Source organism: Diabrotica virgifera, chromosome 7 (assembly GCF_917563875.1).
Source record: "Diabrotica virgifera virgifera chromosome 7, PGI_DIABVI_V3a".
NCBI classification, from domain to species: domain Eukaryota; kingdom Metazoa; phylum Arthropoda; class Insecta; order Coleoptera; family Chrysomelidae; genus Diabrotica; species Diabrotica virgifera.
The window spans coordinates 82,103,283-82,120,518 of record NC_065449.1 but is presented as its reverse complement, the minus strand read 5'-3'; the positions used below and the strand labels follow the sequence as shown (position 1 = coordinate 82,120,518).

The window sequence follows — 17,236 nt, the reverse complement described above, 5'->3', positions numbered from 1 at the left end:
CCTCAAAAAACTTTTTAAGACCTTCGGCGAGGCGTTGGTGATGTGACAATACCTCCTATCTGCTTTTTCATGAATTTTGTAAGAGAGACCTCAAACTTTTTTCAGGGACATTTCCTGTTTTCATATGTAAGTTTTAACATGTTTTTTAGTAAATAAAAGTTGAATTTACTACAAAATAAGTCAAAAAATATCATACGAAAATAGGAGATGGCCCTAAAAAAATGGTCTCTCTTACAAAATTCATGAAAAAGCAGATAGGAGGTATTGTCACATCTCCGACAATATCTAAAAGGATGCAGGCCATCACTAGAGCTAGAGCAGGGAATCTTAGGTACTACACATAGTTTCAAAAGTTATGTATCACCCCTCGTTTACGATGTTTTTACACTTTTCTAAATCCGTATCTGTATCACATATTTAATGAGCCTTTTTTATAAAAAATATACCTTTTTTGGTTTTTTATTTTATTTGAATACCCATTTAATTGACCTGGTTTTGCAAAAGGTGTAAACATTTGAAAAATTTATTCTGGTGAAATTTTTGAAAACGTGATTAAAAATGGAGCGTACTTTAATTTCTGAGTTGGACCGTATAAGAATTAATATCGACTTAGTTGAAGAAGGCCATTCACAGCGGTTCGTGAAGGAAAGACTGGGTGTTTCTCAGAGTGATGTCTCACGGATATGGAATAGGTTCCTGGAGACAAACTCGATATGGAATAGAGTAGGCCTGGTAGATCCCGAGTTACTAATGATCGAAAGAATAGATATATCAGAATTTCCATCCGTAGAAATTCTTCTATGTCTGTACCAGTCCTCCAAAGAGAATTCAGGCATGCTACAGGAGTCAGAGTATCGTTGTCTACAATAAGAAGAAGAATTTTAGACTCAGGTTTGAGGAAACGCCGACCAATAAGAGTTCCTCAGCTGCAACCTAGATATGTTTTGGACCGTCTCCAGTGGGCTCAAGAACACATACAGCTCCCCCAACAGTTTTGGAATTTTGTGCTTTTTTCAGACGAGACCAGAATTTGTTTAAATAGTGATACCCGACGAATTCGTGTGTGGCGAGAGCCAACAAGAGCTGCACAACTAGCCACATACGAATTCGCCGGTTATCACTGTTTAAACAGATTCTGATCTCGTCTGAAAAAGCACAAAATTCCAAAACTGTTGGGGAAGCTGTATACGTTTTTGAGCCCACTGGTGGCGGTCCAAAACATGTCTAGATTGTAGCTGAGGAACTCTTATTTGTCGACGACTCCTCAAACCTGAGTTTAGAATTCTTCTTCTTCTTTCTACAGATGGAAATTCTGATATATCTATTCTGTCGATCATTGGTAACTCGGGGTCTACCAGACAGAGCTCTATTCTGTATTGAGTTTGTCTTTAGGAACCTTTTTTATCCATGAGACATCACTCTGAGGAACACCCTCTCGTTCCGCCACGAACCGCTGTGAATAACCTTCTTCAACTAAATCGATAAGTCTTGTACGGTCCAACTCAGAAATTAAACTACGATTTATTTTAATCACGTTTTCAAAAATTTCACCAGAATAAATTTTTCAAATATTTACACCTTGGCAAAACCAGATCAATTAAATGGGTAATCAAATAAAATAAAAAACCAAAAATGGTATATTTTTTATAAAAAATGCCTATTAAAAATGTGATAAAGATACGGATTTATAAAAGCGTAAACATTGTGAATACGAGGGGTGATGCATAACTTTTGAAACTATGTGTATATTATTACAATGTTGCCGTAAAAAAGTGTTCTATTGTCGTTATTGTTGCGATTTCTAATTAAATGTTATAAGGTTATAAGCAAAATCAGACTATATCACTAATTTCTCTACAAATTTTTTGTAGCTCTTCAATATGCAAGGTACTTAACAACGAATTCACGTAGAATAGTCCAGCATAACTTATTTAGCAACAAAAAGTACAAAACGTTTCAGATGGAAAAAAATATAAGTACTTCAAAAACTGACTCAAAATAAAATATGCAATATTTTTGTCTCTGAGTGTATAATGAAAACTCACATTACCATTACTAAATAATGTTTTTCTTTTAGGCTGTTAAATGCTAACGAAATTTCTTGTATACGAAAAGACACCTTTCGGGATCTACATAGCTTAAGTTTGCTGTAAGTAAAAAAAGTAACATTATGAATATATCTGGCTAGTTCCTAACATAATATAATGGAAGATATTTATTGTTATTGTGAAGTTTGCTTGCGCATGTAAAACTTCTAGACGAAATTTTTACCTTTTTTTTAATTACATGGTATTCTATTTTTATTTTTCATTTTATTCTGTGATCTTGTGTGTGCTCTTCCATTTTAATATTTAATTTGTTGGTTTTATATCGTACTGTCTCGCGAGTCATATCCCAGCCATGACAGTCTCTGACTAACAAATCTTACAATATTGTGCCCTTCATTCAAGACATTATTCTCGTCATTTCTGCTGATTCTTCATGTTTTGCACCGGGCGCATACTTTTCTCAGTATCTTTCTCTTCCCAGCTTAGCATTAAAATCGCCTCATGTTATAGCAGCATTGTGTCTTTGGATTATATCACATATTTCCTGTAAATCTCCATAGAATCTTCAACCTCTTCTTCATTAGCCTCTTCCATCGGTGCATATACATTAACCATTGTCACGTTTTGCACTTTACCTTATGGTGCAAATTATGTCTGATATTGGTGTACATAAATTCAATAATGAATTTTCGCAGTCTTTTGGTTACTATAAACCGTACTTCTTGTCTGATTCCGTTCATAATAATCAGGAGTATTAATTAATAATCATTACTCTGGTCTGAGAAGAATGGGTACAGAACGACAACTGCTATGCACAATTAAACAGAGAAAAACGGCATACCTGGGGCACCTAATTAGAAATGAAAGATACCAGTTTCTGCAAACCTTAATTGAAGGAAAGATCGAAGGAAGAAGGGGAGTGGACAGGAAGAAAATGTCATGGCTCCGTAATGTCAAACAATGGACAGGACTAAAAACATAGGAGACCTAATACATACTGCAAGGGATAGGGAAAAATGGTCAAACGTGATCGCGAACATCCATTAGTGGATTGCATAAGAAGAAGAAGAAGAAGAAGAAGAAGAAGAAGAAGAAGAAGAAGAAGAAGAAGAAGAAGAAGAAGAAGAAGAAGAAGAAGAAGAAGAAGAAGACTCTGGTCTACTATATTTAGATGTTTCATTTCCTGTACGTAATTTTGTCGAATTTCCTCATTTTGAATGTTCTCGATGTTCCAGTGTTCCAATACTTCGTTCATTTTAAGTTTCTATGATGATATTCTTAACCTGATGTTTGCCCTAACTAATTCATGGTCTGTATCTCCATCTATACCTCTGAAGCATCTTACATCCAGAACATTACTCCCATATCTAGCATTACTCCCATATCTACACATTATTTGGTAAATTTGGTTCCGTGTGGAGTTGTCATTAGAGACCAAGTCTGCTTATGAATGTTTTTATGTTGGAAAATGGAAGAGCTCTACGAGTCTTTGTCCATTATCGTTTAAGATATCGTGGAGATTGTGTTGTCAAGACTCATTGTTTTACATCTTTGTAGCAAAATATTAGCTTGCTTAAACTACATGTTCATATAAACATTATTTTATTTGCAGATCTTTATACGACAATAACATTCAGTCTTTGGCAAATGGAAGTTTTGATTCACTACGAAGTATTCAGACACTGTAAGTACAAATTATTTCCTTTAAAAATGTTATTAATAAAGTTTAAAACAAAGATTTTTAACAAAAATAATATGATTATCATATAATATTATCATTATAAGATTGTAAAATATGTTTTAAGACAAAAAAATTATGGAGTTCACGAACTTTTTACGAACCATTTATTATCTTCTATTTTAGACATTTGGCAAGAAATCCCTTCATTTGTGACTGTAATCTAAAATGGTTAGCGGAGTATCTTCATAAAAATCCGATAGAAACGTCTGGGGCGAGATGCGAAACGCCCAAAAGAATGCAACGAAGGAGGATAGAATCGTTGAAAGACGAAAAGTTTAAATGTAAGGGTAAGCACCTTTCCACTATAATAAGTGGTAACGGTGTCTCATTTAACATTCATTTTTATTAAGTATTAATATTTGTCAATGTTTGCTTTTACGAAGATTGTTCTGGAAACTGTTTAGGATAAGTCTTAAATTGTCATATGCACGACATACAACCTGTCGTAGGTTCTAAATCTCAAATTGATGCAATGGGTGGGGAAGCGTTCAATCGCGAATAGTGTGAGACACGCTCGCATATATCAGAGAGTGTTAGTTACGCTCACGTGACCCGTTGTGAATCCCGTTATTTTACATAAGGCGCCCAACAATACTGTCTATTCGGTAGACTTACACCGGTCATGGATTAAGAAAGAAATGAACGAATTTACTGGTCCGCTGTAGTTTAACTATTTACACATGGGCGCAGTAATTTTTTATTTGAGGAGGTTCTTATATAAATCAAATAATTTTAAATTTTAGGTTTAAATTTTAAATTTTTTATAGCCTCAGAAGCCTAAACGACATAATTTCGTGATTCTTTATAACAGTTCATTATCCGTAGCCAAAAATCAATATACCTAATATTAATTGTTGCATGAATATCAATATAATAAAAATAAAACAAATTATAACTTATAAAAGGTAGAAGGCTAAACGTTGCTGTATTGTTGATGTTTTAATTTAATCTCTAAAATGGTTTTCTATAAAGTCACAATCAATTTAATGGTAGGGGAGCCCAAGCGGGGATTTTTGCAGTTACTCGAGCGCGTCAGATTAGCATATGGGAGAAACCTGGTACCCTGCAGATGTACCTCTACCATATATTGGCTCTTAACACAGGGGAGTTCGTTAAGGGGGGCCCGAAAAAAAAAATCTATCCTTAAAAAAACTCGAAATTGTCAGATTAAGATAAGGTAAGTTAAGTACATGCAAAAGAGTGTATATTTCAAAAATCTGACGATTTGAGCCTGGCGTAAGGAAATGGGTGAGTCCCAAAATTTTACAAGAAAAAAGCGAATATTTCGCGAAATGAATGACAGATCGAAAAACTAAAAAATATGTTCCCAATATTTTTTAAAAATCTATCGAATGATACCAAACACGACTTCCCACGGAGAGGGGTGGGGGGTAAATTTAATATTTTAAATACGAATCCCGCGATATTTCGCGAAATGAACATCACATCGAAAAACTGTAAAATACACTTATTCAGTATTTTTGAAAAATCTATCGAATGGTACTAAACACGACCCCCCACGGATGTGGGGTGGGGGGTTACTTTAAAATCTTAAATAGGAGCCCTCATTTTTTATTGCAGATTTGGATTCCTTATGTAAAAATAAGTAACTTTTATTCGAAACATTTTTTAGAATTATGGATAGATGGCGTTATAATCGAAAAAAACGATTGTTGGAAATGGAAAATTAAATTAAAAAATGGCAAGCGCCCACTAAAATGGAAAACTTTACTTAACTTTTTTTGGTTTTAGGACCTACTCTTCACAACCCAATAGGTCCCCAAAGCGCTCGAGTGACTGCACATTTAGCATACTTTGCTCCCCTACCATAAGTGATATATTGACGTTGGATGTTTTTAAATTAAAGTCAATTGACGCGTGTAAAAAGCGTTTATATGACATTGTAAACTAATTTGAGCTTGTTTTATTCTTTTATCAGATCGCATGTTTTCTATGTTAGTCATGTATATTTTATAGTTTATATGTATAATGGGGTATTTTTCCCGAAAATAAAAATTATTAAAAACAATATTATAATATTACGTATGTACCTACAATATCTACAAATAGTTTCGATTTCAAACAAATCACGCCTTGAAAAGGATCCGGAAATCCTACAGCAGGGCATTATGTAAACATCAAATATTTAAGTAAAATGCTAAATATTATTAAGTCAATATACGTACCAATTTTTTTTACTAAAATGATTTAGTCGTTATTGTTCACACTATCATCGCCATCGCTGTCATCATCATCGCTGTCGTCACCGTTAATTGTTATTATGATTGGGCTTATTTCGTTAATTTTATTTTCACGAATCCACCAATCCTCAATTAATTTTTCGCACTTGTATATACAGTTCCGCCATACTTCTGGAGTTGCAATTGAAAGTGCTTCTCGCCAAGTTTCCCAAACCGCTTCGTCTGTATACCCATTAGGCCCAATATGGTTGTCGTAATATTATTTTGCTATTCCCCATATATATTCGATGGGATTAAACTGGCAGTGGTATGGTGGAAGACGTAAAACTTGATGCCCGTAACTTTCAGTAACCTGATCCACCACAAAGATTTTTGGTTTTGCATGTTCTTTTGCCAAACGTAACAACTCAGACTTTAATATATGCTGTGGAATAGATATGCGTTCATTTGTTAGCCATTCTTTAATCTTATCTACATTCCACGAATTTGTTGGACTTTTGTTTAGTATTTCTGAATGATAAGGCGCATTGTCTAAAATAATTACGCTGGGCTCACTTAATCCGGGAAGAAGTTTTTCACGCAACCATTTCACAAACATTTCCGTGTTCATATTGTCACGATAGTCACTGTTTTTTGATGTAGACGAAAATATTAAATCAGCACCTTCTATAAAGCCTGTCTTCCCTCCCGCGTGCAGAATTATATGTCGCTTCCCTTCTCCACTAGCATGCTTGATCGATTTTATGTTGTCATCTTGCCATATTCTCTTGGTAGCACCCTTAGAAAATATCCATGTTTCGTCTAAATATACAAAAGTTGACCCTTCTTCTTTAAATATGTTATATTTATTTTCTCAGAAACTCAATTCTCTTGTGTACAACAGAACTTCTTTCACAAAGCGCTTTTCTGTTATCCTCTTTTTTAAATTTGAATCCTATGTTATGTAGGACTTGCCATAAACTTGTTCTGCCGATGTCACCAAATTTCCTCTCTTTTAACTTAAGTAAAATTGTACCTAAAGTCACATGTTCCTTATTTGCACGCATTTGATATATGATATTACGAATTTGAAATTTTCGTCCTTCTAACATATTGTTCGTTTTTAATAACAGGCGAGTATGGTGGTGATCGTTTTCCGGCACTTCACTATTCTCGTTTTTAATTGTAGATCTTAATTTTGATTCGCTAATTTCTAAAGCATCGCACACGCGTTGTTATACAGACGTTACCGATTTTAAAGGACCACCATTGTTTTTTTCCGCAATAAAGTACTTATGTAGGTTACAAATTAGAGTATCTACATCTAAAACACGTCTTGGCATTTTCGGTTAAACAGCACGAACAGATTCTCACAAAATTAACAATATAAGGCGTTACCAATTCGACAGAATAAATTCAACTGGAAGATAACAAATGTCCTTATAGTTTCTTATAGCATTCCTGATTTGTTTGTCGACCCATTTAGTTAAATTACCTATTAAAATTGCATTAGTTTGTCATACTTTCTCTAATTTGGTTTTGCACCTATTTGGGTAATTAAGTACTTTCACTTGAATAATTAAAATGCCAAGACAGTACCGTAATTAAAATACCTAGGTCAAAAAATGAGCTTTATTTTGATACTATACAGTATGGTGCAAATGAAAGGAATAAATTCGTTATTTCGTAAACCGGCGACTTTAAGGAAAAATCCTGAAACAGGTCGATTTTTATTTTTAAATTGTGATATTTTGCCATAAATGTCATACTAGTAACGTCATCCATATGGGCGTGATGAAGTAATCGATGATTTTTTTAAATGAGAATAGGGGTCGTGTGCTAGCTCATTTGGAAGATCATTCAATTCTCTATTTATTAATATAAACATTTACATAATTGTTTATACAGGGCGCCCAAAAATTTTTTTTAATTTAAATTATTTGACAAAAAAAGAAGAATCTATATAATTTATTTAATTTAAAATACATTTTATTGCTGTTAGAAATCAGTAAAAAAATGTTTATATCACAAATAAACATTGTTTTTCGCTTAAATTAAATGTTCAAACTTCCTAAGAAACAGGTGGCTGGCGGGAGCTGGCTTGAACATTGAATTTAATCGAAAAGCAATGTTTATTTTTGAAATAAACATTTTTTCTGTTTCTGGGCAACAGTAAAATGTATTTTGAATTAAATAAACTACATACATTCTTCTTTTTTGTCAAATAATTTCATTAAAAATTTTTTTGCACGCCCTGTACAAATAATTGTGTAAATGTTTATATGCCTAAATAGTGAATTTAATGACCTTTCAAATGAGCTAGCACTCGACCCCTATTCTCATTTAAAAAAATCATCGATTACGTCATCACCCCCAGATGGATGACGACACTAGTATGATATATATGCCAAAATATCATATGTTGAATGGGTTTATTGACAGATTTTAAAACACAATGTAGGTATACCCCCAAAATATATTTTATTACTATTCCTTTCTTTTATCTGTTTCAATAGTTTATTAATGTTTCTTCACTGCTTATATCAATAATACATAGTCTCAATTTACAATCAATTACTTTCAACTGAATTTTAATCCCTTCCTTTCTTTTCTTTTCTACTCTAATTCTCACCCTTTAATTTATATCTCAATTTCATGTACCTACATTGTTGTCTATCAATTCACATTTATTACTGTTATTACTATATGACTGCTAATATACCCTTTTAGCTACAATTTTTAAGCTTTCCGATTTTTCATTCTTTTTACGACCACTACTCCTCTCATTAAAACATCAAGGAGTATTGACTTTAACAATTTAGGTTACAGCTGCACGTCCACATCTAACATACATATTAGATATCGACCCGTTTTGATCCAAACGTTGTTAGTCTTACACTAACACATACACTAATAAATAGAAGTCTTTAATAAATATAAATAAAAACAAAAATCTTTTAATAAATAGAAATAAAAATCTTTAAAACCGGTACAGATTTGTTGGTTGTCTTTCACCAACTATCTCTTCACCCTCAAAAATTCCCAAATTCCATAAACTTGTTTACCTTTGCAACATTCTCCGTCTATTCCACCATATCCCGTTAGCATAACTTAAGTAGATATATCATGTTAATGAATACTGAGGTAGTACCTCCTTGTAACCGAATCATTTAGTTACTTGTAACCGTTGACCTGAAGATCCTCTGCATACTTTAGAGAGCGAAACCGGTCGTCGGAAGTTACAATAAATGATTGAGAGTACGTCTGTCTTTAACTTCATTCAAAATATCATAATTTAAAAACAAAAATCGACCTGTTTCGGGATTTTCCCTAATGTCATCGGTTTACGAAATAAAGAATTTATTGCTTTCATTTGCACCATACTGTATATACGAGTAGTTGCAAAATTTACTGAATGCATTAACATTATTTAGTGGTGGCCGCATATCGAAATAACTACTCTGTGATAGACCACATAACGAATTAGTTACTCTGCGGTAGACCGCATATTGGATGGTAGACCGCATATCGAATCGGCACTAATCTATATATTTTTTCGTATTTAAAATATTACTTGCGGGTAAATCCTAATTGTTCTTTTAGTCAAGGAAGTCTCTTCGCATCTGCTCGGGAAAATGTTCTAGTCAGGTGTTTTGCATAATCTTACTCCTAAGTTAGTATTAAGTTTTTGCTAAGAAAGGTATTTCTAACAAGGGTGCATTGTATTTTATTATTTATCTTATTATTTTTCCTTAAATTATCCTGTTTATTAAATTTTAATCAAAAAATTACTAAAAATTCAATAATTAAATAGATATTGGCCCTCTACGCACCCGAGATCTACGCTTATGTTACTGGTATACCTAAAATATTACAATCGACCTGCCGATTCGTTTGTTTCTTTATTAATCCGTGACCGGTGTATCCCTACCGAATAGAGAGTACTTCAAAAATTACCAAATATTTCAGAGATTTAGTAAAAGTCTATGATTCATAATTTGACTGAATTAGACTGAATTTGAAGTAAATGTGTATTGGAAGCTAGTCATCAAAAGTACAGTGGAACCCCGATAAGTCGGCCCCCGATAACCCGGAACTCCGGCTAACCCGGACCGATTTTTATCAGACAAACATTTCAACAATAAAAATGTATTGCTGTTACAAAATCTCGTGAACCTAATTCATTCATTTGGTGACGTCAATATTCGAACGAAACGATTGATGAATCCGACATTACTGAAAATATCAGGGTGCAGATGGGACCCTGTCGCGCAATTCGCAGCAAATAAAATAGTCGTATGTTTTTGGCTTCATTTTATTTCGGTTATACATACGCATTTTCAAGGTTCACGAGGTTTTGTACCAACTCTATGTAATATAATATTTGAGAGATAATGGAACCGGATTAAACTACATATACCATAGTAAAAATGACTCATGGTACACCACATTCATTATCGAAAACAACAGGCACCTGTATTATTATCCTTTATTTTTTTGAAACTGTTGTGTTAGCATTGTTTAGAAAAGACTATTAAAATTCTTTTTTTAACAATGGTCTTAGTCATCACTGTTATTAAATAACATAACATCAGAGACGGTATTGTGTGTAGTAAAGTCGTATTATTGTTCGCTTCCGTTTTGTAATCGTTCGTAAATTTATTCAGATTTTGTGTTTGCGTGTCTTTTGTCTATAAGGGCAACAAAACGTAAAAATGTTGTAGTGATAATGGAAAAGAAACTAGAAGCATTAAGTAGAATTGATAAAGGTGAATCTTGCAGCATTAATATTATGGTGTCGGTACATCTACAGTATCGGATTGGAAGAAAAATAGAACTAAAATCGAAGAATTTTTTTTTCAAAATGATAACAAAAGACAGTTTAATCGGTGCAAAGCTAATAAAGCTAAGAATGAGACTTTTGACGACGCTTTGTATGTGTGGTTTTGTGTGGAATGCGAACGTGGTTTACCAGTGTCTGTGTGACAATTATAACGGAGTTTATCTGTAAGCATACCATATTTTATTAATTTTTACCATTTTCTCCGGCTAACCCGGATTTTCGATAACCCGGATCGGTCGCGGTCCCAATTAATCCGAGTTAACGGGGTTCCACTGTAATTAAGATGTACAGGGTGTTTCATCAATAATTGTCCATATAGTAACTGGAGAAACCTTAGCACAAAATACGAAGATTTAACCTAAAACACTTAAATAAAATGTGGTTCCTTACTGAGTTACAGGGTGTTTTATCTAAAAATTTAAAAACTATTTTTGCTTAGCATTTTAAAACTGTTCGTCGTATCCTTTTCATACTTGGCAAAAAGTGCGACTACTATACACCCTACTAAACTATAATAAAAAAACGTTTCTAGCTACTACCAGAGGCGTACGACAGAGGATAGTGAATGGTTGACCCTTCTCAAATTCTACGCCACTGAAGGAATTACTATTTTAGTGCAATTTTTAGATTTTCCAATACTTTCTACGTCAATAATATACTCTTTATTGGTAAGGATAAAGTCATTAGTTTTCGAGATATTTGAAGTTAAATATGAAACGGCATAGTTATTTTGATTAATTTATGATACGATTCATATGATTAAAATTTAAAAAATATTTGTACCCAATACTTTAAAACTATTTGACGTGTCCTTATCATACTTGGTAGAAAGTTTAGGTACTGTACACCCTAGTAAATTAAGATAAATAAACGTTTCTAGCTACTACCAGAGGCGTACGACAGGGGATAGTGGCTGGTAGATCCTTCCTAAGTTTTACGTCACTGACGAAATTGCTATTTTAGTCTAATTTTTTTATTTTCCAATACTTTTTATTTAAATAACATACTCTTCATTCGTAACGATAAAATGATTAGTTTTCGAGATATTTGAAATTAAAAATGAAGCGACACAATACATTGATCAAAATAACCGTGTCGTTTCATTTTTAAATTCAAAGATCTCGAAAACTAATGACTTTATCGTTACGAATGAGGAGTACATTATTCTCATAGAAAGTATGGTAGAATCCAAAAATTGAACTAAAATAGCAATTCCACCAGTGGCGTAGAATTTGGACAGGGTCAACCATTCATTTTCCCTAGTCGTACGCTTCTGGTAATAGCCAGAATCGTTTGTTTAACATAATTTAGTAGTTTGTACGGTACCTACACTTACTGCCAAGTATGAAAAGGATACGTCGAATAGTTTTAAAATGCTGAGCAAAAATAGTTTTTAAATTTTTAGATAAAACACCCTGTAACTCAGTAAGGAACCACATTTTATTTAAGTGTTTTAGGTTAAATCTTCGTATTTCGTGCTAAGGTTTCTCCATTTACTATATGGACAATTATTAATGAAACACCCTGTATAAAAAGTAACTAATATGGTTTACAGAACAATTTTCTTATTTTTTTTAATGTGATTTTTGCAAATGTCATTCAAATAATATTTGTGTTTAATTTCAATGACCAACTTAATATTTTTTCTTAGATAGGGGAGATATGTCTGAGACGGCATACTTTTTTTAAATGTTTTTTAATCAATAATCGATAGAGTTAGATATGTAATGAAAATCAAAGTCAGTGCTAGGAGCAGTTACTTAAATATAACATTATTTTTTATTAAGGTACATATTATAGTTTTCTTCTCAAAAAACAAATTTTAAAATATTACATGTGCCATCTCACCCACATAAATGTGGGTAAGATGGCATACCCTAGAAATAAAGGCACTAATCTCGACATAAGTCACAAATTAATTTTTTTGTAGTCTTAAGTAGATACACCGGCACACCGGAATATGACCACTTGCCACAAATTTGGCATCTTAGCCAAGTTTCTGGCGAACGAGATAATAAAAAGAGGCCATTACAAAAAATGCAAGCAGCATCTTCCTCTTGATTTGTCTCAACATCGACGGAATCGAGTTTGTCTGTTCGAATTCCTCTTATAACGACTTTTAACTGTAATGAAAAACTCCAATCATATAACAAAATTAATGGAGTATAAAAACACGTAAGGGTAAGATGGCATACCTATGCCATATTATCCTCTTGCTTACTATGCCATCTCAGGCAACATTGCATTCAGATCGTTTTTTAACCTAATTTTTCTTAAGCACATTTTTAACAAGATATAAATCGATACAGGCGTGATAGGCATAAGGTAAAATAACATCACAAAATTTAAAAACTTAGGGCAGCCAAAGTCTGAAAATTGAATTTTTTCAAAGTTTTTTTGGGCTATGATTGAAAATGATTCTCTGAAATCTTCTCTTTCCAACGATATATAACACATTATAGTAGAAAATATCCATGGTTATAAAATTATTTGTTTTTTGAACGTCGCACTCAACTTACCGTGTACCGGTAGCTTTATAGCCTTTTAGAGTGTTTTATGTTTTTGCGAGTTCCCGAATACTAGGTTTTTAACTTTTGATGTCAAATATCTCTGGATCCTTAGATGGTAGAAGGTCCAAATTTCTACAGTAGTTATAGGTAGATAATATCAAGTCCCGCGTAGTCCCGCAAGTTTTATTGAAAAATGTACAAAAACAAGTAAAATAACAAATAACATCTAAAAATTTTTGGGTTTTTTGTAAGAGTATTTAAAAAAAATTAAAATAAATGTTTCTTTCACTCTAACTTTACAGAAATCTACGCGGGACTAAACAATGCATCTAGTTTCGAAATAAACAAAAAATTAGGTCTCTAAGTGCTTTGGTTACAGAGCCATGTGACATAATGTTAACATTGTCGTTAAATGGAACTTCGGGTGCACTTACTTAGGTGTAAAGACTCGCAAATTATAATGAGATACAAAAAAGCCAATAAATATTTTGTCCTACTTATTAAACACTTCAAAGGCTACAACTGTTAAAATAAAACTAACATGCATAAGTTTAGCAATGTTGACAAATGCTAATTTGAAGAACTGAAAACTGTCACACTAGGCACCAAATTTGAAATAGTTTACGAAAAACGCGTGATATGCCATCTCAGCCACTATGCCGTCTCAGGCATATCTCCCCTATTTATAATAGATATTTGTAAAAATTTGCTGCAATTTAGAATATATTCTTTAGAATATAAATGAAATCCGAAATATGCGTTAACAGAAATTTAACTATTAGGTATTACATATACCTAATGAAAATCACTTCAAAATGTATTTTCGGATTATTTAACAGTATTTAATTTTTCACCTCATTTTCATTTTGTTTTCTAACGAATCAATGTACTTTTGGATAGATATTTTAGAATTACATTAAAGTAATATTCTCTGCATTTAAACTTAGACAAACTCGTCAAAACTAGGAATGCCTTTCGAAATTTTGCACATCTACACAAAGAAAGAGCAGAGAAAGTATTCAGAGAAAAAGAGACGGATGATGGATAAGCACCGGGACTCGAGTTTTAAATGTAGTAATACAGGTCGAGTTTACTTATTACTCGTATCTTAGAAAGATAATGTGCTGTAATTTTTCTGTGCATCAAGTGGCCGTGCCAATTGTAAAATATTCAGTCATTCCTAGCTTTGGCCTGGCAAAGTGAACATTGCCTGTGTTTGCACTAGCATAACCCAGAGAACATTGCCGTATAATAATGAATAATGCCTGAGCATAATATTGACGTATTGTATATTATTTAAATTTAAAAAAAAGTATACATAATAAAGCTAGAACAACTCTAAAGGTGTAATCTTGATAATACAGAAATACGTATAGGTGCAAAAAAGAGGATCCATGTATGAGAATGGAAGATAAACAACTTCATTTTTGAGATATAAAAACAAGAATTTATTAATTTCGGACAATTAGAGGAAATGGAAATATAGAATACTAGGATGCTGAGAATATCTTGGGTTCAACGCATTTCAAACAGAGAAATCTTAAACAGAGTAGGTCAATGCGAAGGCGACTTAATGAAGATGATCAAAAAGAGAAAACTTGAATATCTGAGGCATATAATGAGAGGTAGCAGATACAGGATACTGCAGTTAATACTCAACGGAAAGATCGATGGAAAGAGAGGAATTGGTAGAAAGAAATATTCATGGCTCCGAAACCTTCGTCAATGGATTGGTTTGTCAGCAGATGAATTATTACATGCCGCGCAAGATCGAGAGCGATATCGGCAAATTGTCATGGAAGCTACCCACGCCTAAAATTTGGGCACGGTACTTAAAGAAGAAGAAGAGGAAACTCTTAAGATTGCAAGTGGCATTGAGATCAATTGAGAGACAAATACACTTGCAAACTAAGTATTTTGGACTGTCTAAGCAGTTCATACATGATATCAAACAGCGAAAGCCAAAGAACGATATAGATTTTCTAAAAATGAATGAATGAATGAATGAATGATATGAACTGTTTCAAAAGTACATTGAGTTCTTTTGTGTTGTAATATAACGTAACATATCAAAAATTATAAAGAACTCTCAGTTTTACATATCTTTTGCTATACTCTTAGGTCAAGAAGAATTTAGAACAAAGTTTGCTGGAGAATGCCTGATAGACAATGCATGTCCATCGGGTTGTTCTTGTGACGGGACAATAGTTGACTGTTCAGGAAGGGAGTTAAAGGAGATTCCGAGGGACATCCCGTTATATACAACAGAGCTGTAAGTTAAAAAAGTTTACTCTTAGGAACTGTTAAAATTAATTGTATCTAGATTCTTGTACCTCTTGACATAGCTATTATTTATTTCGAGCTTTTATTTCATATGCTTACTATCTACTGTTTGTCTTTCTGTCCACAAAAGTCTGTATTTTAGTTATCAGTTTTAAATTGATATTTTCTGTATATTTATAGAGTAGGTTATTTTTACTCCTATGTTTTTTAAAGTTAGGAAAAAAATTAAATCGTCATGAATTAAAAACTTTAATTTTTCTTCTGTTTTCTTGCAAATTTTATAAAAAAAAACTTACTTAGTTCCGTGTTTTTTAAAAAAAAACAGAACGTTTAATTTCATGGTTCATGAATTCATCACTTCTATATTTTTAGAACTTCAAATTCGTGTAAGTTCTTTTCTTCCTTCTTACTCTTTATAAGCAATAATTCTGCTTGTTCATGGGCGGATTGATACCTTTATGGAAGGTTGCCACTCCATATTTTGCGCGGTCTTTCAGTTTGCAGTTATTCTTTGGATGTTAGCTCCTTTAATTCACTGGCGAAGCGTCCATGTAACCACTGTTACCATTGGTAACAGTTAAAAATCTTGCAAATAAATATTTTATGACTACTATGAAATAATTCCATTTATATTTTTTACCAACAGAAATATTTGTTAATACGTGGTACCTACCAAATTTAGTAAATAGCCAATTAGACGCACGAAAATATTGGCGAGATTACATGTGAATACATTTGAATCCGTTGCAGGGTTGCACGTTATTATATTCCGTTACCACTTCTAGTTCTGGCAACGAAAGATGATTCTCGCTATCGGTCGAGACTGAAAATTTTGAAGGAATGACGGCTCCAGAGACGGCGCGGGCACGCTGTGTATATCAGTATTGTCACCATTTTACAAAATGGTAACGTTTTAGTTTAGTAGCTATTCGTGCATTTGAATTTGAACATGGAAGAATGTTGCTGCGTAATCGATCAACTACTTGAAAAGTCATTATCCTTGTATATTTTTTTTATATATAATTTTAAAAAAAACCTGAAATTATTGAAAATAGAAGATTTAAAATATATAAACACTAGTTTTAAAAATATGTTCTGTTCCCTACTTGTTTATTTTTGATGTTAATTTTATTGTAGAATAATCTGTTTTTTGTTTACTTCAATCATCAACTGGTCTAATTAATAAAAGAGGCTGCTTCCATATTTATCATTTATTTCCTAGGATTATATTGGATTACTACAAAAATACAAATTTCATCTCTTAACCTAAAATGTCTAACGTCTATCATCTATCATCTGTAAGTTCTCTTCTTCTTATTAGAAAAAGGACAGGAAGGAGGTTTTAAACGATCTACAACACCCTCCCTCGTTAAAAACCTTTTAAGCATAGAGAATTCTTAAATATCGAAAAACTTATTACGGCTAGGCCTTTTCTAAGCCCATCAGCTTTTGTAAGCCCATCAGGATCTATTGGTATAGAAGTAGGATTGCAAGAATACATACCAAACTTTCTTAAGATCTGCTTAATATATCTTGTCTGACTAATATGTAAAATACCTTTGTCTCTATCATAGTTTATTTCTAAACCAAGAAAATATTCAAGTTTACCCTTATCCTTCAATTCAAACTTT

General features: G+C 32.8%; 1 protein-coding gene across 1 annotated transcript in view; it reads left to right on the top strand.

Moving 5' to 3' along the window:
- LOC114338866 (protein slit) overlaps positions 1–17,236 on the top strand; it is a 122,725-nt gene that overhangs the window by 56,567 nt on the left and 48,922 nt on the right. Inside the window, exons 12-15 of the mRNA XM_050656894.1 lie at positions 2,078–2,149; positions 3,661–3,732; positions 3,913–4,070; positions 15,444–15,594. Of these exons, the coding sequence (XP_050512851.1) occupies positions 2,078–2,149; positions 3,661–3,732; positions 3,913–4,070; positions 15,444–15,594 (453 nt within the window). The remainder of the gene's footprint in view (positions 1–2,077; positions 2,150–3,660; positions 3,733–3,912; positions 4,071–15,443; positions 15,595–17,236) is intronic.